At 40.4% G+C, this 25,038-nt stretch overlaps 1 protein-coding gene across 1 annotated transcript in view; it reads left to right on the top strand.

Moving 5' to 3' along the window:
* The window catches only part of SYNE2 (spectrin repeat containing nuclear envelope protein 2), a 152,659-nt gene that overhangs the window by 60,590 nt on the left and 67,031 nt on the right, over positions 1–25,038 (top strand). The window contains exons 49-66 of the mRNA XM_088166323.1: positions 255–568; positions 1,225–1,369; positions 1,767–1,982; positions 2,349–2,614; positions 3,332–3,488; positions 6,152–6,307; positions 8,945–9,085; positions 9,418–9,600; positions 10,134–10,271; positions 11,321–11,506; positions 12,454–12,576; positions 12,781–12,963; positions 16,687–16,812; positions 19,182–19,376; positions 19,920–19,994; positions 20,994–21,113; positions 21,858–21,965; positions 23,546–23,740. Of these exons, the coding sequence (XP_088022449.1) occupies positions 255–568; positions 1,225–1,369; positions 1,767–1,982; positions 2,349–2,614; positions 3,332–3,488; positions 6,152–6,307; positions 8,945–9,085; positions 9,418–9,600; positions 10,134–10,271; positions 11,321–11,506; positions 12,454–12,576; positions 12,781–12,963; positions 16,687–16,812; positions 19,182–19,376; positions 19,920–19,994; positions 20,994–21,113; positions 21,858–21,965; positions 23,546–23,740 (3,027 nt within the window). The remainder of the gene's footprint in view (positions 1–254; positions 569–1,224; positions 1,370–1,766; positions 1,983–2,348; positions 2,615–3,331; positions 3,489–6,151; positions 6,308–8,944; positions 9,086–9,417; positions 9,601–10,133; positions 10,272–11,320; positions 11,507–12,453; positions 12,577–12,780; positions 12,964–16,686; positions 16,813–19,181; positions 19,377–19,919; positions 19,995–20,993; positions 21,114–21,857; positions 21,966–23,545; positions 23,741–25,038) is intronic.

The raw sequence follows: 25,038 nt of genomic DNA, 5'->3' as shown, positions 1-25,038 counted from the left end.
ACCAGGAGTGGTGAACATAATTCCTGTCCTCAGGGCAATAAATACATGGGCTTACAGCACTGCTCTGTGACTACATAAGTAGCAAATATGTTTGCCACATGTCCTCCCTCACCTCCTCAGGCCAGTTCTGGCAGCATTGGTCTCAAACACAGCCAGATGTGAAATTCTAAGACCATGTGGTGATCCAGAGGAGCACAGCAGCTCCTTATTTTATTGCTTATTTTATTGTTCCTTTCTCTTTTTAATGCTTTTAGAATGCCCTGGAGGAGGCATGTAAGGCTGGTGAGCTTTACACCAAGGCCCTTCAGAGGGCTTCCAGGTTCCTGGAGGAATGTGAAGCTCCAGCCCAGGCTACAGCAGAGCTCTGTGGCTCCGTGGAGATCTGTCAGACTCCACACTGGGAAGAGTTCAACTCTGCAAAGGCTGACTTAGAAAACCTGCACTCCAAGCTGAAAGACCTAGTGAAGCCAGAAGACAAAGTATGTCTGGAAAATGATTTAAGAGAACTGATGGAAAAGAGTTTGGCACTAAGGAAGAAGGCTCAAAGAAAGGAAGCTGATGAACAGAGGTGAGTTTAAGAGATCTTCATAGATCTTGTTCCTTATTGTGAGAAACTTGACTGAGAAGAAATCCAGTGCCACTTCTGCTCTGATAGAATTTCAGTTATTCAGAAATTCCAGCAAAAAGAAGGGTGTAAGTATTCTTGTTGTCCTCAGGTGTGATTATTAAGAATGGAAAATTGCCAGACAATAACCATATTGCTACTAATTTACAGTGCAGTCATTTCTTCAAAATGTGGAGCTTGAGTGAGGCTCATAGGGTGCCAGAATCTGGTGGAGGTTAGAATAGTTTTCAGAGTGTCCCTAATTCATGTCTTCATAGGCTGTTCTGATGGCTTGGGAAAGTAAAGCCCAAACAAGGCACAGGCTGTGGTTTCCTTCCTTCAGCTACAGAAGAAATCTGGAGGGCCTTCAGATACATGTATAGAAAATATTTGGGAGAGTGAGTATAGGATTTTTGAACTGCTTGATCATGATCCAGTGATCAACACCTCAGGTATCAAACTTGAAGTATTTATCAAATGCTAATTGGCAATAACTTGCAGAACACTCATGACTAGTAGTTCAAAAGGTTTTTATAAAACTTTTATTCTGTTGGGTGTTACGGTTGGAGAGAGGAACAACAACCACGAACTTTAATTGATCCATTCATTGTTTCATGCAGGTATTTTGAAAAACACAAAAGCTACACAGAAACCAAAGATAAAGTGTGTGATAATCTTAAGAAATTGGAAAAGATGCTTAGACAATCTTTGTCTAAGATTCCAATGTCTTATAAAGAAGCTTTGGAGCATTTGGAAGAAAGCAAGGTAAGAAAGACTGTGAAGAACTTGAAAAGCTCATTAAAAACTAATGCAGCTATGCATACCATGTGACATCATAGTAGAAAGAAGTGGGATTCTTTATCCTATATCTATCTATAAAACCACAGAATATATTAATATTTTTATGTACTTGTTGAAGACCAGGTGTAATTGACCATGTAAAATGAGTCTATCTTACTGCTGTAGAAATGAGACGTTTTATTTACTCCATCTTTCTCCACAGTCTTGGCCAACAGAACTCCCTCATTATGACCATATTTTACCAGCTCAGTGGAGTGATTGCCATTTTCCTAGAGAATCCTAATCACTGAATTACTGAATACTTCATTAATACTCCTGACTGTAGCATTTTATTTATTGATGTGTTTGTTTTTCCTGTAAGATTTTAGTCTCCAGCATCGACTCTGCTGAAGAGGATCTGGTGAAGCTGAGGCAGATCTCTGGAGAGATTATGAGATTATGCAGAGGAAGTGACAGGGCTCTGGGCAGGATTGTAACAGTGCTATGGGAAAACTGGCTGGGTTTACTTGAGGCTGCCAAAGGGCTGGAAATTACCTGTGAAGAATTAAAGCAGGAATGGAAATTCATCAATGAAGAGGTGAGTTGCCCAACATCTGTAAGTCTGGGGGTGGAGATGGGGCTGTGAGTAAAATGACCTGCAAAGGGCTGAGATCAGGGCAGAACATCATTTCCCACCTGCTGCTCAGCTACCCCCATCCATTCTAGAACCCAGAGTCAGAAATCATGAGGATATTTATTCAGTCCTATGAACCCAGAGCAGCTCTGCACAGGTTTATGTGCTTTGTTAAAGCAAACTCAGAGGTTTTGTCACACTTCAAAGGTTCAAGTTCTGACTGTGTAATTCCCAGTACTTAGTCACCCGTGTAAGTAAATGAATAATGTAACTTCAGATGGTGGAATAAAAAAGCACTTTATCTCATGCTTTGCCATGGTGTTTACTTAGCTGGAACGAGAAACAATAATTCTCGATAAGCTCCAGGAAGAGCAGCCAGAAAGCCTTAAAGAGAAGGAAAAGGCCACCAGAGAGGAGCTGGTGGAGTTACTTGATTTTGTGAACTCATTTGAAGAAAACATCAACCAGCAGCAGCTCCTCTTACTCTTGCTTCTTCATCGGATAAGAAACATCCTGAATACACCTGAAAATGCTGAGGGAGAAGCTGCCCTTCCTGCCTTGTGTGAGATAAAGGCAATGCAAGAGCGCTGTAAAAAGTAAGTGGTGTGAAATTTCTGTTGGAGATCTCAGATAGGACTATTCACAAGCACAGGATTTTATTGGATATCAAATAAGATATAAAAGCTGTAGTGGAGTGTAAAAGACAATAAATGCTCTCCTGGGTCAGACCAATGCTCCGTCTCACCCATCTGCTGTCTCCAGTATGGGCCTTGGGGAATATTATTAAGAAGACCTGAGCCTGGCCATATAATTTCTAAGCTGCAATTTGTGTTCAAATGCAGTAGGAATCAAGGAACAATAGTCAGTTTTAGAGGTTGTGCTTGTGAATTTAAAGATTTTCTGCTTTCAGGAAAATCAGACCTTGTGCTTTTTGCAACAATGCAACTTTCATCTTACTGAGTGCCACTGTCTAAAATTCTCTTCAAGTATTTTTTACAAATCTGATGATTGTATTCACCCTTCTCTGGGTTTGCTTTTGGACATGGTAGTCTTTGTGAACAATGCCTGCTCTGCCAGCATCTTCAGACTGATCTCTGCTTTGGTCTAGCAAATAGCACTATCTGAGGATCTGACTTTAAAGAAACTGAGATAATAAGTGACACTAAAACTCACAGATTTAATAACAGAAAAAACCCTAAATTACAGACAAACATGGTTCTGGATATATACCTACATAATATCTGTATTAAGCATTTTCTTTGCTTCTGCTTAGTGTAGAGTCTAAATATATTCTTTCTGGTAATCTTGCATAGGTTGTACAAAAAAGCTCAAGACCATAAAGATTCTGTGAAAGCTGAGATTCAAGAGAGGAACAAGGTCACTGAAGAAATAAGTGCTGTGACAAATGCATTACAGAATGCTGCATCTGTGTTATTGCAGGATGCTGATGGAAAGGCAGAACAGCTGGAGGTTGGTAACAGCTCTGTTATTGTTCATGTGTTCAGAATATGTCCTGGTTTATGCTGGTGCTGGAACTTGCTCCAGATACAATTAATGGCAAGGTCTATTCACATTGACTTAAAGATAATGACTCTGGCTCAGCAGAATACAACTGGCCCTGCCATGGCCTTGGTTTGTGTTCCTTTCCCTCTGTGGGCATCTATGCAGGCACAGGAGGATTTTCAGGTAGCAGAGAAATTCACAGCCAGCTCCATTCCTTTTAGAAAGGGCTGCTTAATGTACACCCTGCCTGCTTTCCCCTCTGCATACCTACCCAGGGCAGTTCCAGGTGCTCTGGACTTGCTGTTCCAAATTGGAAGTTAACTTGGTAAATAATTTTGAAAAATCAAATTGTGATCAGAACTTCAATGTCCACCAGCAGCCATCAGCAGTCTGTAGATTTCTGCATTTCTTGATTTTATGATATGTTATTCCTAACACTTTCTGAATGTGTTTATTTAGCTATCATTTGAATTATTTGTTTCAAATTACTCTTACTGCATTTATTTTGATATCATAACTTTAAAGTCTTGATCAAATATTATTTTAAATAATACTTACTGCAATTATTTCTTAACCATAAAACTTTATTTATTTTAGTCCACTAAAATGTAGTACAAATTTGGACTCTCTTTGCTGAGTCTTGTATAAAAACTGGTTGGGTATCCCCAGCCTAGCAAAGGTCTAGGAAAAATAGAGAAGCCAAAGACCATGGTGGCAGATGGGGGGTTAGCATGACAGAGAAATGTTTATTACATGTTTAGGAAGTTCTGAAAACCCATAAGCCAGCATTGCTGTGGTGAGACCTTGGATTTGTCTAAAAGGGCTGGTTTTATATTTAAAATTAATTAGAATTAGAATTTAGAGTTGTGTCTGGTTTTTTTACTGAGTTCTTTGTATCCAGAAGGAAATTTTACTACTGCTTTATGTCTGCTCTTTTCCCTCACATCCGAATTTTGATAATCCAAGCACCTAAAACTCACCCAAAAACGAGTTTAGACCTTGTTCCTGTTTCTGACAGCAATGGCACAAGCAGATGCTAGCATCAATCAAATCAAATGATCAAATCAAATGATCATCAAATGATCAAAATGATCATCCATGAAATGATCTCTTTTTAGCAGTATGTCACAGCAGGCCTATTCCTTTCGAGAAGATTGAGCTGAAAGGATTGAAGAACTCATTAATTTTACATAGTCCAAACACCAGTGAGCCAAAATCTGCAGGGTAATTTCATCCCTTACTTCCAAAGAAAATCTAATTCCTGTGAGATCTATAGCATTAGTCAGGACTCCACAGCACCTATTGAGTGGAAATACCTATTTCATTTTGAGATGACAAACCTGATTAAGCTAGGTGGCAAAAGTTTTAAATTCACCCACACAGATGAAAAGGGGAGGTGTTATTATCTCAAACCTTGGGAAAAAAATCGGGACAGTTTTGATAGGTACCTGCTTTCCAGCTAAATAATCTGTGAAATGTGAAACATGCAGTAATACACAAAAACCAGTTTGCAGAGACATGCTTTGTTTTGGAGATGAGAGCTGTAACTGATTCTTGGAATCTGTGAACTCTCATAAATGTTGGCACAATCTTAATTGGGCCATTTGACCACAGCAGCCTTTTCCCTGAGAGAATGGGGCACACAGCTGTTTTGTGGTTTTGAGAGTTTGAGGGTTTTTTAATACCAGATCCAGTTGTTGTGGGATGGCAGGAAATAAATCAGTCTCAGTGTTTTACATATATATTCTGTTGCATTTGTGTGAAGGAAAAGATTCCCAAGTGAAGACTTTGAACTAGTGGCTTACCATTACTCCTAATTGAAAAAGCAAAGGCAGTTAATTCTAGTGCCTTTCATTGCCTCGTAGGTGGTTTAGATAATTTTTCTCAATAACTTGAGTTAACATTTGAGTTTCTCAAACAGCTGAGCACTGGGGAAAGGAACCATAAAGCCAGCAAACAGAACCTTCCAACTTGAAACTGTAGAAAACCTTCCAAACAAATGAATTTCTTCATTCTTTCTGCAGAAGGACTTGACTCGGATTTTATTTCTAGGCCACAGGCTGTAGACAGTTGGTCAAGTTTCTTTTATCTCATAAAACCTGCATTCTTCGTGCAGAACTGGAAGCTACTGTTGTGAGAGGAGCCTGCTGTGCTGCTCTGCATAATTGCCTGAAAGCAGACACTTCAGCCTGAAACCTGTTGCTTTTTGTGGCCTTTGTGTTGTTTATAATAATGAAGGGATGGACGTTGGCTATTTAACTCTTTCAAAGGGAAGAATGCACTTTTGGCAAAAGGGAGAGCACCAAGGTTAACATTTAGTCAGAGGAGCTCTTCAGATGGTGGCTGCCGTGAACGTCATTTCCCCAACATGGAGCAGTATCAGGTTTAATTAATTCTTACAGATTGAAAAGCATCATTTCATTAAATGAGTCAGTATTGCTTCGAGTTTATCTGCTTGCAGAGGTAATCAAATCAAGTTTGATACCCCAAACCAAATTTTTCCAAACCATAATCATGGAGGAAATATACAATACATTATGTGTGTGTGTATATACACATATATTTACATTTACACACGTGCACTCAGTAAAAACTGGGTAAAACTGCTGAAGTTATTCTTAATTTTGTAGGAGCTTCAGAGTGTGATTGCCAGAGAGAGTCAAGCTCTGGAGGATATCATGGAGAAACTTCGGATCAAGTATTCTGAAATGTACACAATAGTCCCTGCAGAGATCGAAACACAGCTGGAGGACTGCAAGAAAGTATTGCAAGACCTAGAAGAGAAGGTAACTGCTGATGTGGTTTTCATATTGATCAATTTGAAATGTATAAATCATTGCTCATGCCTAGATCTCTTTTTAGAATAATTTTATGGTAAGCAGTGTGAATATAACATTTTTATTTTTTATTATAAATGGACATGGCAGAATCTTTAGCAATATTTTTTCATGTGATTTGGATGCTGTCTTTTATTCAATCTGATTCTTAAACTGGGAACGAGTAGTCAAAGTTGATTGCAAAGTTTGCACAGCTTAAATGAGAAACTATTTTCAGAACTAGGTTAAAAAAGGACTTTGAAATAGGATTTTTTTTTTTAAAGTGTAATTTGCACACGTGGTAGGGTATCGTGACATGGTTCTTTTTACCACCTCTGAGAACATGGTCGCCTTCCTTTAAAATCAGGGAAATTTAAATAACTGAGTCCCATTGCATCAGTTTTTTGCAATATATTCTATCTACAAGGGATATAAGCAGTTAGCTGAAAGCAAAATTAAGGGAAAATGGAGTAATACTCTGTTTGGGGTCAAATTTTTAGCCTGATACAAATACCATCATTGCTTACTCATTTGTGTTATTTTAAAAATGAGAAAAAAACCCCTTTCAGTTCTCATATTCAGAAATAATAATGTTCAATGCTAACTTTTAAGGTTAAATCTTGGTTAATTTGATCAAATTTGAAAGTTTAATAAAACAGTTTTGAAATCCAGTTACTTTTTAGTGTCTATCAAATTACTAATTTATCTTACATAAAATATTTGGCAGCATTATAACTAAAGCTTAAGAGTTTTAATTTGGTTAACTTTATAGTTTATGTTTCAAAATGAGACTAGTCCTTTCAGAATCACCAACTGGAAGGAGGGAAGAGAAGGAAAGCAAAACAGTATTTGTGCTTTGGGATTTTTTTGTTGTTTACTGTTTCATTTACCAAGATATAAAAGGTTATCCCAAAGCACACATTATTACCTATAGGAGTGAAAGAACTGGTCCTGGAAGCTAGATAACATTTGCTTTTCACATTTAGGTATTGGAAAGCCATATAAACTACCTTGGAATTTTTCAAAATGCATTTAGGAAACAAAATAAATGGTGGAACTGCAGGTCAGTTAAGTTACCTATTAGGAGATACCAGCATGTGTTAAATTGAGTTGTCATATTTTAATGTCATTCTGCTTTCTTCTAAATCTGCAGACCAAAAAATGAGAATAAATTGTACATTTGATGCCATAAATAATAAATTTTATCCCAGTAAGAAGTCTTGAAATTAAAATCCTGCTTTGGTAATGACCAGAGCATTGACAGATGCAGTGTTTTTGTGCTGATGAAACAGATGAAGTCAGAGCTCAGTCTGTTTACTCGTTTCCAGCTGTGTCACATCACTCATACATGATTCTCGTTTATTTTGGAAGCTGGCACTACAGTTATCAACAATTTCCCATGTTTGGTGAATTCCAGGACAGTAGTATGGTCAAGTGTTCAGTGATTGCAGCCTGAATTCCTTTTTCTAAGAAGTCTTAGGCACTAAGTACAGACTGACTTCACAAGTTTCGTGGTATAAGCAGGAGTATTTCAGAGGAGCCCTCTAGTTCTTTCTGAATATATTTATTTTGATTAATGAAATTTAATCAATACAACATTGGACTGCGGGTACTTTTTAGAGAGGTTGTGTTGGAATCTATAAATGATGTTAATAAAATTAAGAAACAAGTTGATAATTTATTAACTAAAAATAGTTTCAATTCCTCATCCCACAACAAGGATAAAGTGTTTTAGTACTAGGAGCTTCAAACTAAAATAACTATTAAATTAAAAATCTTTAGCATCAAGGCAGCATGAAACTGTTCAGTGTCCATTTGCCCCCTAAATCCTAGGGCTGCAGCACACAAAGAATTTACCACAATTTAATGATTTCCAGGTGCTTGGCTGACCCTGGCAGCCAGCAGGGTTTAGTAAGGAAAGATGTCACTTTTGGGCAAGATCAAGGACTTTTTCACTCCCTGCACGTTATCTAGTCTGTAGTTACCTGGTAGCTTATGCTGTGTTGCTCAGTCCTGTGCTCAGGCAATTACTCAGCTTCAGCTTTGATAGTTTTTCTCTTTACACAGAAAATCAGGCCCTCCAGTGCACCAATTTTTCATTTCTGTGGAGTCCTGCAGAGTGAAATTAAGTTCCTCAGAGCTTTTTTGTTTTAGTGATAAATCTCCAAGTTTATATTGAGAAATTCGCTGTGCATTGATGCACTTTGATATTCCTTTATTTGTTATGTGGAAGTCACAGCTGCCAGCTGAGACATAAAGGTGTCATTCTGGGTTTCTTACAGAATAAATCCAAATGTGACCCTTCCCACCAGGCAGCATGACAACTGAAGCAAAGCACACAGGGAGCTGCAGTGCCTCAGTGCTTGTTTCCTCAGGGATTGCTTTTCTGAGCCAGGCATTTTTTAACAAGAACAAATGAGTGAACAACGTTTAGATGTTGAACCTGCTCACGTTAATGCTTCTCCCTGCAAATGTAGCTCCATTCCAGTGGTTTTAACTGACTTGTCAAGAGAAACAAAAAGAATTTCAATATGTTTGGTGAGGTGGTGCACAACCACAAGCAGATCTTTTGTAATCTCCCCTATTGTTTTCTCTTTGCTTTGGCAGGTTAGCTCTGAAATCTTGCAGAACTCTCCTCAGTATGTGCTGAAAAGAAAAGCAGAAACTATTAACAATGGCCTTCATGCTATTGAAAAGATGTTACAACAGAAGAGTGAAAACATTGCAAAAGCCAAAGAAGTTCAGAAGGTAATCTTGCCGAAAATACAATCTGTGGGTGTTAAAAGATTTTTGGTTGTTTTTACAGAGCCTGGTTTAGCATAAAGTAGTCTTCCATTCATCTTATGTCTGTAAAAGAAGTACAAGCAAGCATTTAGCTGGTGCATATTTATCAATTCTTTCTCACAGGAAAATCCATGCTTTTTTTCAACTGTGAATCACACCAGCAGATGCAAAGTGTTCTGTTCTCATCAGACCAGTTCTGAAACCTTTGCAGTTCATGTCCCACACGAAGAACAAATAACACTGCTGTTATCTTTGAGCCTGACCTTCTGTTTCATTTCCCTTCTCTCCACATGCAGCAAATTTGGGATATGCTGGACCTTTGGCATTACAAACTCAACGAGCTGGATGCAGAGGTGCAGGATATAGTGGAGCAGAATTCCTGCCAGGCCCAGGAGCTGATGGATATCCTGGAGGCTCCCCTGAGGCAGTACCAGCAGGTCTCACAGCGTGCTGAGCGCAGAACTGCCATTCTCAACAAGGTGCCTGCAAATAGAACAGGTTTTTTTTAAATCCAAGCCTATTAAAAAAAAAAAAAAAAAAAAAAAAGCAGAGTGAAGGCTTTGCATGGAACATCATCAGAGGCTGTCAGATGGGTAGAGTCACTAGCCTGCTGTGGCAAGGCTTATGTAGCTGGGGTTTCTGGAGTGGCTGCCCCAATGGTTCAAGCCATGGTTAAAGGGTTGGTATGGGGAGTTCTTGCCCCTGGGTGAGTGTTGAGGTGGTTCTCTCAGACTCTGCCAAGGGGATGTCTATTCAAGTGCCATTGCCATGTAAATTGTGACAATGCCCCCATGAAATGTAAACATGCAAGCACCAAGAGTATTTTGGTGAGAGGGAATAGCCTGAAATAATAAAACTGTTTCAGAAAAATGGTTTTTATTTCACCATACTAATTTAACTGACCGTGATGCAAATGCACCCGATTTTCTTTTAATCTAGTTCATAGATGCATTTATCTTATACAATGAAACAATCAACTTGGGACTTTCTGTAAAATTCTGTAATTTCCTAGGCCACCAACAAGATGGAAGAATATGAGGAGCACCTGAAAAATGTGAAAGATTGGATAGAAAGCACCAACAGTTTGCTAAGAGCTGATGCTCAGCATGACTCTGCAAAAAGCTTACACAAGCACACTGATGAGCTCCAGGTAAGAGCTGATGCAGATAAATGCTCTATTAGCACTTGTTGCTCTGTACAAATGCAGTTTTCCATTCTTAATTGTTACTGACATAAGTAAAGTGACCAGTTTCAGTAAATCCTTTAAGGGAAAAGTAGCTATAGTTGACACTCAGGAAGTACAGATGTTTCTGGTGCTGAACATAACCTAGCTTGTGCAAGTGCTGAACTGTTGTACAACTTCCAGAAATGTGTGATTGTCTTTTGTAACCCTGCTGAGTGGCTATGGTTTGTTTTTACTGCCTGCATATGTAGGATTCTTTCTATATTGTTTGTGAGCCAAAAAGGCGAAGTTCTGTTTTTTGATGGCTGTGTGTTAGATGGAAACTTTGAAGTGAGTTGTGGTTTGGAAGGCTGTGCTCACTGTTTCTTGAAAGGAATTCTGATTGGTAATTTCAAAAATCTAATGTTTGTAATATTACAGGGAAGATCAGGGCCAGTGGCAAAAAAAAAAGATTCTGGCAATTTTGTACTTAAAATTCGAGTTTTCTGTGCATCCACTCCTTGGCTTAGACCAAATGAGAAAGTTGTTCTGAACATAGATTTTTGTAGTAAGACTAGAGTTCTTGACAGGAAGTAGCTGGCCATTCTGGGCTGATATGTTACAAAATCATGTAGCCACAATGGGGACAATGTGATTTCTAAAACCCATTAATGTTTTTTGTGGCAAAAGCTTGTGTTTGTGAAATGGAATGTTTTATTTGTTCTGGGCTGTGAAACTAGTGGATTTGGAAATGCAGTCTGGGCTTGCATTGGAGTGGAAACATGCATTCAGTCTTTCCTTCACACACCACCCAGACAATGGATCTTGTGCATTTCTTGCAGCCCTCGCTGTTCTTCATGACAGTGTCCACTGCACTTAATCCAAAAGCTCACCCAGTTCATTGCAGGGGAAGAGACTTCACATCACACACAACTGGCCTGATGTTTTTTGGAGCATTTTGTTCCTTCTAATCCTTACCTCCATGAATTTAATGTTCAGCAGTGATGTACCAAACTAAGCTCCTGTTTTGTCTCCAGATGGCTTTGGAAGACTCAGAGCAAAAGCAAAATCTTCTGCACGGGATCTCCATGGAGCTGGAGGAGCTGTCACCCATCTTTGAAACTGACAGTACAATGCAGCAGCTGAATGAAATAGATGTTCAAGTAACAACTTTACAGCATGAGATAGCAGAGATTCTTCCACAAATCCTGCATGTGGCTGATGTAAGTCTGGGTGACCCATAAGTGCCTTTTATCAGAGCTTCATCATATGTCAGGAAATGCAGATTATATTGCCTGCATGGAAAACAGGGTGTAGTGCTGGTTTTTGTAAGTGTGCCAAGTGAGGAAATTAATTGTTTGGAAACAAACCATCAGAAGGCATTTGGTAACTTATTAAGCTGTAAATTTCAGGATTAGCACAGGATGTAGGAGGAAAGGCTGGGAGCCTGGGTCGGTTCAGCCCAGAGAAGCTTGAGGGTGAGAAGCTGGGATTACAGACAGGATTGGGCCAGGTTTTTCTTGGGGTGACAGCAAAAAGATGAGCAGTAGCAGACCTCAAGTGTAGGAAGGAGTTTAATTTTTTTTTTGCAGTGAATTTGGTCAAACACTAGATCAGGAGCTCCAAGCAGGGGTAATATTCCCACCTCAAGAGATACCTAAATCTCAATAGGATCAGACCCCAAGTGCCCTGGTTTAATGGGTACCAGAGACCTTTCAGGATCCCTTCCAGCCTAATCTACTCTGTGACTGTCCCTGTGAGAGTTCAGAAACAGCTGTCTGCAGATTCCTTTTCCATCTGACAGAAGTCACTTCCTACTGGAAGCTGCAACAATGTAATGGCAGCATTTTCCTATTCTGATAACTATCACAGACTGGAAAACTCTCTTCTCACTACTGCTAATTTATAATGTGAATTTTTAAGGATATTTCAGTTCTATATTTGGGGTTTAAAACAGACCAGATGATCTTGAATACCTAATTCCTTTAGAAGTTATGACTAAAAGTAATTTATAAAAACCAGCCTTTTGATAGATAACATCTGTTAACATATCCTGCATATGCTGCAGTCATTTTTCAGTATTTCTTCTTAAATTTAAGTGAAAGACCAAAATGCAAGTTGGCTTTGGTGTTGGGATTACCTACAAATACTCTCTTTTCCCAAAATCTAGGAGTTGGATGCCATTGAATCTCATGTGAAAGTGTTTGAGAAGGATGTTGCAGAAATGAAGACAATCCTGTCATCAGAAGATCTGTTGGAATTTTCTCCTAAAGACCAACTTAAACATGGACAGGTCTGTGAAAACTCCTATATAGGCTTTTTTTCCTGATCACTGTAAACCCCGAGGTGAGATTGTTAAGAGACCTTTTCAAGAAGCACAGTCATGGTTTGAACACAAAACACTTGAAATTAAAGCACTGTTGAGAATATGCCCACAGAGAACTCAAGTGTTTTCTAACTCAGTATCACATGCATCATCTCTGTTCTATCCTGACAGGTTATACTTGAGCATGTTGCTCCCATGCAGAAAACTATTGTTCATATTCAGTCCTATGAAGATGCTCTTCAGCTGCCAGGGCTGAAAATGCAACCTTTCTCAGTCTTCCAAAGAGCAAGACAGCTCTTGAGAGAATTGAAGAAATTAGAAAAAATTACTAAGGAGCAAAATGAGCTACTTGAGGTAATTGATTATATATATGTATTTTTTTTTATTTTTTTTAAGTCACCTGAACCACTTTTTTTTTTTAAAGTGATTTTGATCTTTAAACAGTGTTGCTTTTGCAGCCATGTAGTTAAACCTACTGTGTCTTCTGTGTAATGTTTTGGGGATTTTTTTTTTTTCTGGTTTCTTTTTTTTTTTTCCTATTTAATTTGATCCTGCAACAAAGCACACTGAATAGTCTTGGCATACATTTCAGTTTTTCAATTCAGTCACAGCTGACAACATACTGTAGAAGAAATGAAGGCTCAGGTGTTTCATGCCCCAGGTTTGCACTGGTGATTGAAGTCCAGTGTTAGATGCAGATGCTCACATCTGCAACGTTCAACTCTTGAAACTCACCTTGACCATGGAAATTCTCGTTGACAGCCATTAGAGAGCAATTGCTAACAGCAGAAGGTCTTTTCTAATTCGAACCAGTGAGTCAGGAAAGTGGCCATTCCCTACAGGTTAATGGTTAATTCACTGTTTTGAGGCAGGCCAGCATGTGACAGGGGTCCTGGAGGTGCTGCTGGCCAGGCCAGGTTTGGACACAGAAGGGAAGCAACAACAGGAGAAGGCAAAGCTGGGGGTCAGCAAGTGTTAACTCAGGGACAATTATGGAACAGCTCCAGGCCTGAAGGAGTCTCTGTGCAGCACTTCACTGAGCAGTGTGGTTGTACCAGCTCAGGGAAATTTTAATTCAGGACCTGGTCATGCTCCATTGCCCAGGCTGGAGGAAATCTGGAGTTTGCTAACACAGGTTCCCACGGCAGCAGAGGAATTAAAGTTCTCGTGTGACTCATCCATTTCTTGGCAGGATGCTGACAGACCTAGAAAAATGTTACATTACCTTTGCTGATCTGCTTTTCCTAAGCTATTAGGGTGAAGCAGAATGCTTTAAAACATCTAAGTGGGCATTTCAGAGGCCAGGCAGACAGCTAAAATGGGAATGTCCATTTTTGATTTTCACTTTGGGAAATTAAGAACAGAACACAAAGAGAAACTGGATGTTTGGAGTCAGGAAAAAGCAGCGGCTATATTAGATCTATATAATCCTTACAGTCTCTTTTTTGTGTGTTTTTTTTTGGGGGGGGGTGGTTGGGTTCTTTTTTGTTTTTTGTTTAGTCCATACAATTTCTTACATCCAAAAAATGGATGTGATAAAATGTACCTTTTTCAGAGTTACCAGATCAATAATGGAGAATTTTCAAAGCACCTTAAAAGCATCAGAAACAGGGTGCTTTCCAATTATCAGTTGTTGTAATGGCACTTGTAACTGGTTTTTGTGCAGTATTAGGTCAGATTTTAGTCTTTTCTCCTTTTTGTAAAGCTATGACATTTCTTTGCTCAGCATTTGCCTTTATCTTGTAGACACCCAACAATCTGCAGCTGAATGAAATTTCTTTGTGAGAGAACAGATTGGAAAAATGGCAATTCTTGGCAGCTAGTGTATCAAACTGTGCAAAAGAGTTTTTCCAGTGCAGTTGAATGGGTGGAAAGCAGCAGTACCACAATACAAGTGTGGCACCAGCTAAGGTGTAACAAAGGAATAAAGCCATGGCATTTTGAGTGCTGCATTAAAAAGGTGGTAAGAATCCTGCTAGAGAGGAAAGCAAATGGGAGCCGAGCTTCCTGTACAAATATATCCATTTTTTTCTGCTGAGGATTAGTCTTTGAATGGGTTTGCCCCTATTTTGCTATGGATGAGGCAATGGAATATTGCACCAGTAGCTTTTGTATAATTAAGTTGCATTGTAACACCTGAAACAGTAAGTCAGAGACAAAGCCTGTAATAGGTATTGAAAATACTCTGGGGCAGGACTTTAAGTGACTTAATTCTCTGTTGGATGTTGTCCTCTTTTTTTTTTTTTTTATTATGGCCTGTTAAGTTCCACACCTAAATAACGTCATCAGGAAGAAAGTTTGGATGCCATATCTGCTTCTGCTGGTTTTCAGTGCAAGAGAGTGGTATTATTTGCATATCTGATTATTTACTGACCACATTTTCACTAAGCTTTTCCAAAACAAATACATTGTGGGTAGGTGGGCCTTTCCCATGGGTAGGTCTTCTAGAATTACCACAATATGAAAAATAAAGAGCAACTGTTAACCAGGAAATAACTCAGAAGAAAGGCAGCACTTGTAGGAAGAAATTCAGTCTCACATATATGGCATAATTTGTTATATTGGATAAACTATAGAATCGGATTTTCTTTTCCCTGAGTAGAAGGCAGAAACAAATTAATTATCTTCAGGTAAGTGACTATATTCACATATTGGTCCATGACAGAAGACATTGGAGTCTGTTTATGAAATATTCAAACTCTTTAGTTAGTTGAGGAAATTTGAGGTAGGACTCAATTTATTGCTAAACAGTCCAATTCATGTGGAATTGAAGGTGTGAGTATGAGAATTTTCCTTTTAGGAGATCTTCTTTTACTTTCTCATTGAAACTGAGTAGAAGACTGATTCCTTTTTCTTTCCTCTCTAATTCTTTGCCTGTGGCACTAAGATTATAGCCCACAAATATCTTCCCCTTCAAATTGGCTTTCTTTTTTTAACTGGGAAAATAGTTTCTTCTCACTTCTAAGACCTGTAAAATAATAATGGTTATGTAGAACCTTATTAGCCTGCATCTTCTTGAGTGGGAGTGCTGCTATGAAGAAGTGACTGAAGAAATGGCACTGTTGCTGTTCATAACAGGAGAGACTCTTTGCTCTGAAAGGCAGTCTGTGAACACTCTGCAGTGAAATCTTTGACCTGTTGGGGCATTCAGGTGCTGCTGTCAGCACAGGAGGATCGAGCCTCTTGACTTCATTGTTTCTTCATTACCTTTTGCAGGCACCTGAGGAACAGTCCTTTGATATTCTTTGGTTGTCAGCCTCTGGGTCCAGAAACACAGAGCCACCAAGTGCTGTGCACATTCAGTGTTTTGACAAGATATTCTGACTTGCAGATGTGACAATTTCTTAATGACCTGGGACATCATGACAGGCTGTGACTGGCAAATGAGTGTAGGGAGATTGCCCATTTCTGCATGAACAGCAAAGCCTGGGGGGGCAATGAGATTTTGCTGTCACTGTCAAATGAGTAAAAGAGAATTTGGCTGTTTATAACATCTGTTTCCCATAAGCCATGTTCACAGTTGTTCACATGTTAGTAATGCTTATCATTTTTATTGGAAGTATTCAAATAGTCAGACAGTGTGGTTGGGTTATCCTCTGAGCTGCAGTGTTTGCATGGTGTACAGCACAGTTCATCTGTGATCAGTGCAGAACTAGCTGGCAGTAAAGTCTTGAGAACCAGTAAAAGCCAGTTAGGCTTTCTACTTGATAAGAAACCCTTTAATTTCTCTCTTTTTAACAACCTTTTCTAAATTGCAATGAATGTGGTAAAATCTGCTCCATTTCCATTCGATAGCCAAATTCACAGTTCTGCTCTGGAGCTCCTGGACAGAATACCCCACCATACTTCATCTTGTTTGTCTTTAGTAAGTGAATAATAAACTTAGTGAAGGATGGGCTTGTGCAAAGTTAGCAGAACAAACACAGATTCTGCATAACTATATTCTGCAAACACATAACTTCAGGTACAAAAGAGGCTTCAGTACTCTTCAGTTCAAGTACTCTTTGTTTCTTTACTGACTTATTTGTTTATGTACTCCTTGTTTCAAAATTATTTATGGAGATTGCTATTTCACAGGAAACTGTAAAGAAAACAGAAGAATGTGAGCAAGAAATTGAGAAGTTGAAACAACTGCTGAAGAACAATTTGGTTGAAATATCACATGAAGATCAACCACAGGCTCAGAAGACTCCTAGTCCAGAGGTGGGTTTCATTCTATTCTCTCTCATGTGTCTTCCTTATCCTGACTAACACTAATCATGATGATGCAGAGCACTGAGAAATAGTGGTGTGCTTCCCTCCTACACCACAGTCAAGCAGGCAATTGAATGCCATAGTGTGACCATGCAATTAATTACAATTAATATTACTCTGCAAGCTGGTTATATCTTTCATAGCATACTCCTTACTGATTTTGATGTGTCATTTATGCCTATGTCAACTTGGAATAAAAATTGGGTGCTGTTTTCACGACAGCTGTTTTGGTGAAACAATATACAGCAGTGAGAGCTTACCTGTGTTCAGCATCCTGCTCATTTTCCTGAAGTGGCAGCTTGGGATAGTGCCTAAGGAGAGAACTGGGTCCCTTTCTGATAACTGGTCATGCAATGCTACTTTTGTGGATTCTAGTTAGGGTTAGATTCATTAGACTCCTTTATTTGTCCTCATTGCCACACTGTGTTTTCATCACTGGTAAACGTGTTGCTTTTCTCTTTACAGTCAGCTGCTTTCTGTAATGGATGAATTGATTTTTTAATGCAAAAATAAATGGTTTAAGCATAGCACTGCAGAAGTCAGGAAATTACTAATTAAATGTAATAACTATTTATAAAGTGCCTCTGAAATGCTCCGTTTTTTCTAGTCAGTCACAGTGAAGTTAATACACTTCTATTGTACTTCCCTAATAACTATAATCATTCAGGAGGCTCCTAAGTGCATAGTCGCCTTGCTGTCAGCTGGTTGGATGTTGGAGGCTTGATGTAGTGCTCAGCATGACTCATTTCCTGATTCTTCCTTGTTTTTGTCTCTGAGTGCAGGATTTTATGTTTAATAGTTCTTGTTTTAGCAGAAAACTTGGCAGATACAGCATTGCAGGAATAGAAGTGGGCAGTGGAATGGCCCGTTTTACTGGAGGATTTCAGAAAAAAAAGAGATTTTAAGAAAGATTTGGTTTCTGAGGATGTTATTGCTAATTAAGTTTACAAGAGTAGCTGGCAAATCTATGCTGGCAAGTCTCCTGCAGTGAAATAAATAGATATACTGTTCCCAGTGGACATCCATAAAAACATGCCAAATTGTCATGGATGTCTGTTTCTTCATGAAATGACGTTTTCTTTCCTTTACCTTTGGATGGTTTTATCTTCTGGTTTTGAGTGTACAAAAGGAAGAAAGCATTGTCAGAGCAGAGTTCCCATGTCCTTGCAAAATTTGCTGGAGTTCCTCCCTCCACCTTTCCTGTCATGCTGCCACCCTAGAGCTATTCACAGAAGCTGTAGTGGAGACAGGACCAGCAGCCTCACTGCTTTCATCTGCCACAGATTATTACTTGCATAACATCCCTAATGACAGAGCATGGTGTGGAGCCAGTGCTGTTCTCACTCCAAGCCTAGCATCAAAGCTTGCTGTGATCAGCTGACCCCAGTATGCAAAGGGATATTTAGCCAGGTTTCAGTCTTCTGAGCAAGTAACAATGCTTCAAAGAGCTTTAGCACTTTCAGTAATGAAGGCAGTAGGGCAATTCGTTCCATGCCCCTGTCATACTCTGTTATTTGCTGGGATTTCTTGGTTCACCTGGAGGCTGGGTGGTAAGGAAAGCCCGAGGAGAAAACTCTTAAGGGCAGAACACTGATTGGAGCAATAGTCATGGCCAGGAAGGAGACCAAGACAGATTTATTTCCTCCTCTGTTAGTGCAGTTACTTGGATTATTGCTTAGTCTCTTAGGAACTAACGTTCCTCTTAGTTTAGGAACGTTAAATATTTTCCTTAAGCTTTGTTGGGGTCCATTTATTTCTCCCAGTATCACATTCAAAGACATGGGATAATTTTGGCCCTAGCCACATCCCCAACACCACCAAGTGGTTTGTTTCCTTTGGGCCAGCTTCACCAAAGACTGAGCCCTGAGCTACCTTCATTTGCTGTCTTTGCCCTCCTCAGGGCTTTCCCAAGTGTTCAGTGTCAGGCTGTCAGGGAAGGTACTTGCAAGTAGCATCATCTGCTCTGACACACAGAGTAATGTAACCAGTCTGCATTCCCTTTGCTCTGGAGGAAGCTGGTATTCTCATGGATATGCAGCACCTAGTTAGAATTCGTTCCAGCCTGGCACATTTCCTTCCACACTACCAACTTCTGCATCACAAGTGGCCAGTGCTGTCCTGAGCTGAATCTGTTGCTGCTGGTTTGCATGTACCTGGACATCTCCTGCAGTGACAATGGGGAACTGTCCCAAAGCCCAGAAAAAGGAAAAGGGGGAAATAGCCCCAGTACCAGTAAGATACATCACTGGTGTCATCTGTTGCATTGCTGTTTGGTTGAAAAGGAAAAATGGATGCTTACAGATGTTGTTGCTCCTTAGGGAGAAATGGAAGCTGTAAAAGAAGAGATCATAAAGCTGTGCCAAAGAAAGGAAGATTTCCTTACCGGGATGAAGAATTCCATGTCTGAGCTTCACCAGCGCCTGAAGCAAGAAGTGCCTGAAGCAGCAGATGAACCTCCAAGCTCTGTATTAGCACAGAGTGACCTGATTGGGACTGATGTTTCTGGTCAGCAGGTAAGTGGTCACTCACCTGAGGGCCAAAGAGGGGAGGTAAATAACCCTTCCTGCTCCTGGAGGAGTGGCATGTGAGAGAGGAGCGCCCCTGTGAATCAATACTGCCTCTCCTCCCCTTTGTGTTCAGAAGGACAGAGTGTGAGCATGTCTAGGAGAAGGTAGGAAAGGTCTGCATCTGGTTATTTCTTAGCATTTTTCATTTGCAATGTGAAGTTTTCATCAATCAAGAGCAAAATGCTCCATGTGCAGTTTTGTTGATAATCAGTTGTTCTGGGATTTTCAATAAATTATTTTCATGAGGCAAAATGAAATTTCTCCCTTTTGTATCTGTGCTGTTGAAATCTAACACCAACAAATCCCAATTTTCAGAGGTACTTAGAACCTGCAGCTTTCAGTTATTTTAATGTAGGTTGCCAGGTGTTAAATGTTTCTCCAAAAGTGGATCTCAAGTGGTGATTTTGTTTTGGTTTACAGGCAGAAGTGAAGAGGCTTTTGCTGTTCTTGTCATGATTAATTGGGTTGTCTCTCTGTGTGTTTTTGTAGTTGAAAAAAAGAGGTGTGATATCTCTTCTACCTTCCTTAGATGAAGAATCAGAAGACTGTTCTTTACACAGCAAGGTGAGTCCAGTTTATTTTAGATATATACAGCTGTGTATGTAAGATAGAAGATTGTGGTAAAGGAGGAATTATGAAAAATGGGAAAATCTGAAATATTTCAGAACAACTTAAAATATCTGTTATCACTCCAGGATGCAAAGGAATTGCACTTAATCCAGTGTACCAATATTCCACTGCCAGTAGTACACAGCAGCTTGTTCTGGGAGGTGTGATCCTGCTTTTGGTGGGATTGCCTATTTAGTAGTTCCCCCTTTATGAAGTGTAAATGGCAAAATGTGGCCTTAAATACCAATGTTTCCATGAAAGAATTAGCCTCTGAAATGCCAAAACATAAACAATAAAATTTATTTGTATGTTTGAAGTTAAGTAAAAGAGTGTGTGATTAGACTGTTGGGAGTGAAGTTAAAATAGAAGAGATTTTTGAGAGATTGGGAGAAACTAGGGGACACTGCCCTATAGGTTGCTCTGAATCTGAGGGGTCTGAATGTCCAGGTGAACTGCAGAGGAGCAAAGATAATTTATTTTGGAAAAAAACTCCGTGGCAAGGCAGTGCAAAGAAGTCCAAACAGCTTGGAGAGCTTGTGCCTCACTATTGATCCAAGCAGTTTCAGGTTTCTCACTCTGCACCTTCACTGGCACAACTTTCTTTGCATGTAGGACTTTTTAGGGGACAGAATTGGAGAAGGATAGTGTCTTCTTGTTGTTTTGGTGGTTGTTGGTTTGTTTGGGGCTTTTTTCAGGTTTTTTTTTAATATTGTAAAAAATAAGAATATTCTGTGGTCTCTAGAGAATATTATCAATGTCATCCAGCTGCCATTCATCTTGTAGCAGAGCTATAGAGCAAGAAGAGAGGTTGGATTTGGGAAACAGATATAGATAGATAAACAAGGCAGAAATAGAGCAAAGTGTTATTAGGAGTTTGCAGTGCTTTACTTTGCCTGGAGGAATATCTGAGCTTCCTGCTCACAAGCTAAAGCTGAGCTATTACTGCTTTCAAAGGGAAGTGCAACCACAGAGAAAGATGCAAGCTTTTGGCCTTCAGAAAGAGATGATGAAAGGCTCAAGGAAGACAGTGCAACCTCCTGGTCTTCTGGTACATTGTCAGATGGCATTGTTCAGGTAATGCACTCAGGTTTATCTCTGTGGGGATGAGAACTCATCTTTGTGGTAAAGATCTAACTATTGCTGAAGCCTGCAATGCAAGAGAGCTGTAGGACAAGGTGGCTTTATTAATATCTTCTATCTCACAATAATATTGCCATTTAGAATCTCTTTTTCTGTTGTACATACTGGTTGGAGTCAGTGACCTTAAGGGTATTTTCCAATCTAAATGTTTCAATTATTCTAATTCTTTTCAGCTTCACAAAACCCCCAAAGGTAGAAATGCACATTTAGTAGCAGATTTCACTGATCCTGGAAAAGCTCTAAAAATGTGGGAGATGATTTGTGGGAGAGGTTCTCTCTCTTTTTACATGAGAAATGGAGTGTCTAGGACACTCAATCAGCTGCAGTTTTGGTGCCATTCTGTTCTTCATGATGCCTCAGCAATGTTGTGACAGCTGCAATTGTTTGTTTCTGTACATCTGTGCCACAGGCATAACTAAACTGCTCTCTGTGAATATTCTTGGGCCAGGACCACAATAGGTTGAGTGGTTGCTGCTCTTTCAGGTTTCTCTAGCACAACAAGGCAATGGAACATAGAATCAGAAAGTCATTTAGGTTGGAAAAGACCTTTAAGATCGAGTCCAGCCATAAACCAAACACTGCCAGGTCCATTAAACCATGTCCCAAAGTGCCACATCTCCACTACCGCACGTCTGAGTGGAAGATAAGAACTATTTCCACTGTTGCCTCTCTCTGCAGGATGAGGATGTCGTAACTGAATCACTCAGTAAATATGATGAAGAAACATCTCTGCAAACTTTGGAGGGCACTGAAGGTCCTGGCACAGGTGGTGACAGTCTGGCTATGGTGAGTTTGAAGGCCTGGACAAGGTGACCTCCTGAGTGAGTTGTGTGACCTACCCAGAGGGCAGAGGGCCTGGCCCATTGTGGTTTTGCTGCTGGAGTTTGCTGCAGTGTGATGTGGTAGGATACCTGCAAGCCTTTGTGGGCCTCTTCATATTGGTGCTCTGGGCTATAAATTTTCAATTGCTCCTTGAAAGTGCAATTTCCTAGGGAGCAAAATGGAGTATTTTCAGCAAGGAAGCTGCTGTCATTCATACAGGCATGAATGGAGCCATGGAATTTTAAAATGGCAATTACAGGAGGAATTAAGGAGCTTGACAGGTGTTGCTGCTTTTTGGAGGACATGCAAAGGCCAAGAGAAGAGTGGGCACCAGCCTCTAGGTTAAATACAAGAGTGTATGGGCATGAGTGCTCCAGGAAGATCAGAAGCAGCAGTCTGGTGGCAGAGCAGCTTCAGCTTTTAGGATCACAGAATCCTGGAATAGTTAAGGTTGGAAGAGACCTCCAGGATCAGAGAGTCCAACCATTAACCCAGCACCACCATGTTCAGCACTAAACCATATCTTTAAATCCCACATCTACACATTTTTTGTACACTTCCAGGGATGCTGATTCCACCACTTCCCTGGGCAGCCTGTTCCAATGCATGACAACCCTTTCAGTGAAGAATTTTTTTCCAGTATCCTGTAGCAGGGGAGTTTGAACTAGATGACCATTAAAGGCTCCTTCCTATCCAAACTATTCTGTCATTCTGTGATGACATTGATAGCTGGAACAATGCATTTTGGCTCCCTTTTTTTTCCTGCCAAATCTCATTTTAATATGAGGCTTGTGCACTGGCAGTGGCCATCTCAGTTGCCTGAATGTGTGCTCTGGAGCCATGGAAGCATTCACGAGAGCTGTTCTTGTGGTGTTGTGCTTCATTTATTTACTAAGTACCAGTGTGTTTGCCTGTGTGGAAGCACATACAGAGTTGTGCAGCCTTCTAAATCACTGCTCTTTATCTCCAAGTTCAAAGTACTTTGTTATGGACATGAGCAATGCAATATTGCTTCTTCAAGGAGTGTATTTAAGAAGAATTGCACAAGTTGTCCTTAAAAATACACAATTTTTAAATTGTGTGACCTAGAGCCCGAGTAAAGCATATTTAACTGTTGGAACTGAACACACACAAGTAGCTTGTCCAACAGTTTGTTTTGCAGCTTGCAACTGTATTGCTTGTGTGTAACTCCCAGAGAAAAACATCTCTCCTCAGGGGAGAGCAGGTTAATGGTGAGTCATCACTTCCTGTGTGCTCAGGTAGAGCTGCTGTGCTCAGGTAGATCCCTGCAGATGCAAATCGCTGCCTGGAAACCTGTTACACCAGATCTTGGATCTCCAGCCTGCTGAGTTTCCCTTTCCTTCCTTTTTTTCCTCCTTGTTTTGTGGGTTCCTTTCCCCCCCCATAAGTCTGGGAACGTGGCAGCAGAGTTGTTCCGGGGCTCTGTGAGTGTGGAAGTTAATCACCTGTCGCTGGTAAGGGGAGGGGAGGGACATGACAGAGCCAGGTGGCTCAGCAGGCTGCTTTGATGTGCTTTGCTCCAGAGCCACCGGCCGCCTCCAGTCCCCAGCGCCGCCCTGGATGGAGGGAAGCCTGAGCCAGAATCCATCCTCCTGCTGTGCCAGGCCCAGGTGGCTGAGCTGGAGCAATGGCTAGACAGGACTAAGATGTCGCTGAGGGCAGACCCTCAGACCCCCCAAAGGCAGCAGATGGTGGAGCCACAGCTCGCTGACTGCCAGGTAAGGTGTGGCATTGCTGCTGCCATCCCCCAGTCCCTTCCTGGGGTGTGTCTGCACAGCAGCTCTGCCTGCTGCCCCCTCCTGCTTCAGCATCTCCCTCACTCTGCACACAGCAGGTGACTGCTTGGCTTCAGCTTCAGCTTTGCCAGGGTTTGGTTAAAATTCCTGGTTTTAGAGTTGGGATCTGTGTGCATCCAGGGGATTTAGATAGAATTCTGGAGTGTATATAAAGCTTTGTTTTGATTTGGATTATTTTCAAAACTATGGCATAGATTTTATCCTCTATTAAAGGGCAATTTTTCATTGTTCCCGTTCATGATAAATCAGCTAGAAACAAATGAGTTGGGTTTTTTTTGACATTTTTCACTTCCTGCTTGTCAGAGCCCTGGCATGCAGCATGTGCAGATTAAAACAAAGCTGAGGCTCCCTGTGGTGCCAGTCTGGTGTACCAGTTTGCTTCAAGCACTACCTACCTAGAGCAACAAATTTCACTCACAATAAAGGAGCCAATACCAAAATGTCCCAGTTTTAAATTATTGTGAGACATTACCAGCTTTGGGTGATTGTTTTTAATTGGAGTGCCTCTGGGTTTAGGCTGTGATTCAGCCAAGTGCTCAGGTGCTGAACTTTGTGGGAATTAGGGTCCTGAATGCACCCAAGTAGCTGGCTGTGTCTGGATCCCGTTCAGGGTTCCTGTCGGCATAAACTTCACCAGGGTAGCTCCAGCTAGTAGGAACAAGCAGGCTGAATTCCTGTTGGCTTCAAACAATCTGGCTCAATGGTAAGACATTAACTTGGGTGGGGGAAGAGGGTTCTCTAACCTAGTCAGGATCTACACAGAAAAATACGGAATGAAAGAAAAACAGTCTCTAGATAAAGGCATATGATGTAAAGCAATTAATTTATTGCAGTTGAGTCATGGTACCTTTATCCATGCTCACCTTAAAAACATGGGTTTAAAGTATGCAGGGATGCACTTTGATTCACATCAGCTTGTATCAAAAATCAGATCCCAACAGTTTATAATGGCCTGGCTGACACATGGAAACATTCCTGATGTGTTTGTAGTTCAGCATCATTCCCCCCCAAAGAATGATGTGAGCTTTGTGTGCATTGCCTCTTTCTCCCCCACTGAGGGGTGTTGTCTTCTCGGTTGCATTCAAATGGAGTCTGTCATTTCTGCTCTCCTCTTTTATTACTTGATATCTGAGTTAAGATAACCTCCTGCACATGCTCTTGTTTGAAACAGTTTTAAAGACTAACTCTATATAAAATTCATTTAATTGTCCAGAATAAAG

The sequence above is a fragment of the Sturnus vulgaris genome, chromosome 6 (assembly GCF_052056855.1).
Source record: "Sturnus vulgaris isolate bStuVul1 chromosome 6, bStuVul1.hap1, whole genome shotgun sequence".
NCBI classification, from domain to species: Eukaryota; Metazoa; Chordata; class Aves; order Passeriformes; family Sturnidae; genus Sturnus; species Sturnus vulgaris.
Note: the sequence above shows the minus strand (reverse complement) of the source record. Positions and strands in the feature narration are given on the sequence as shown.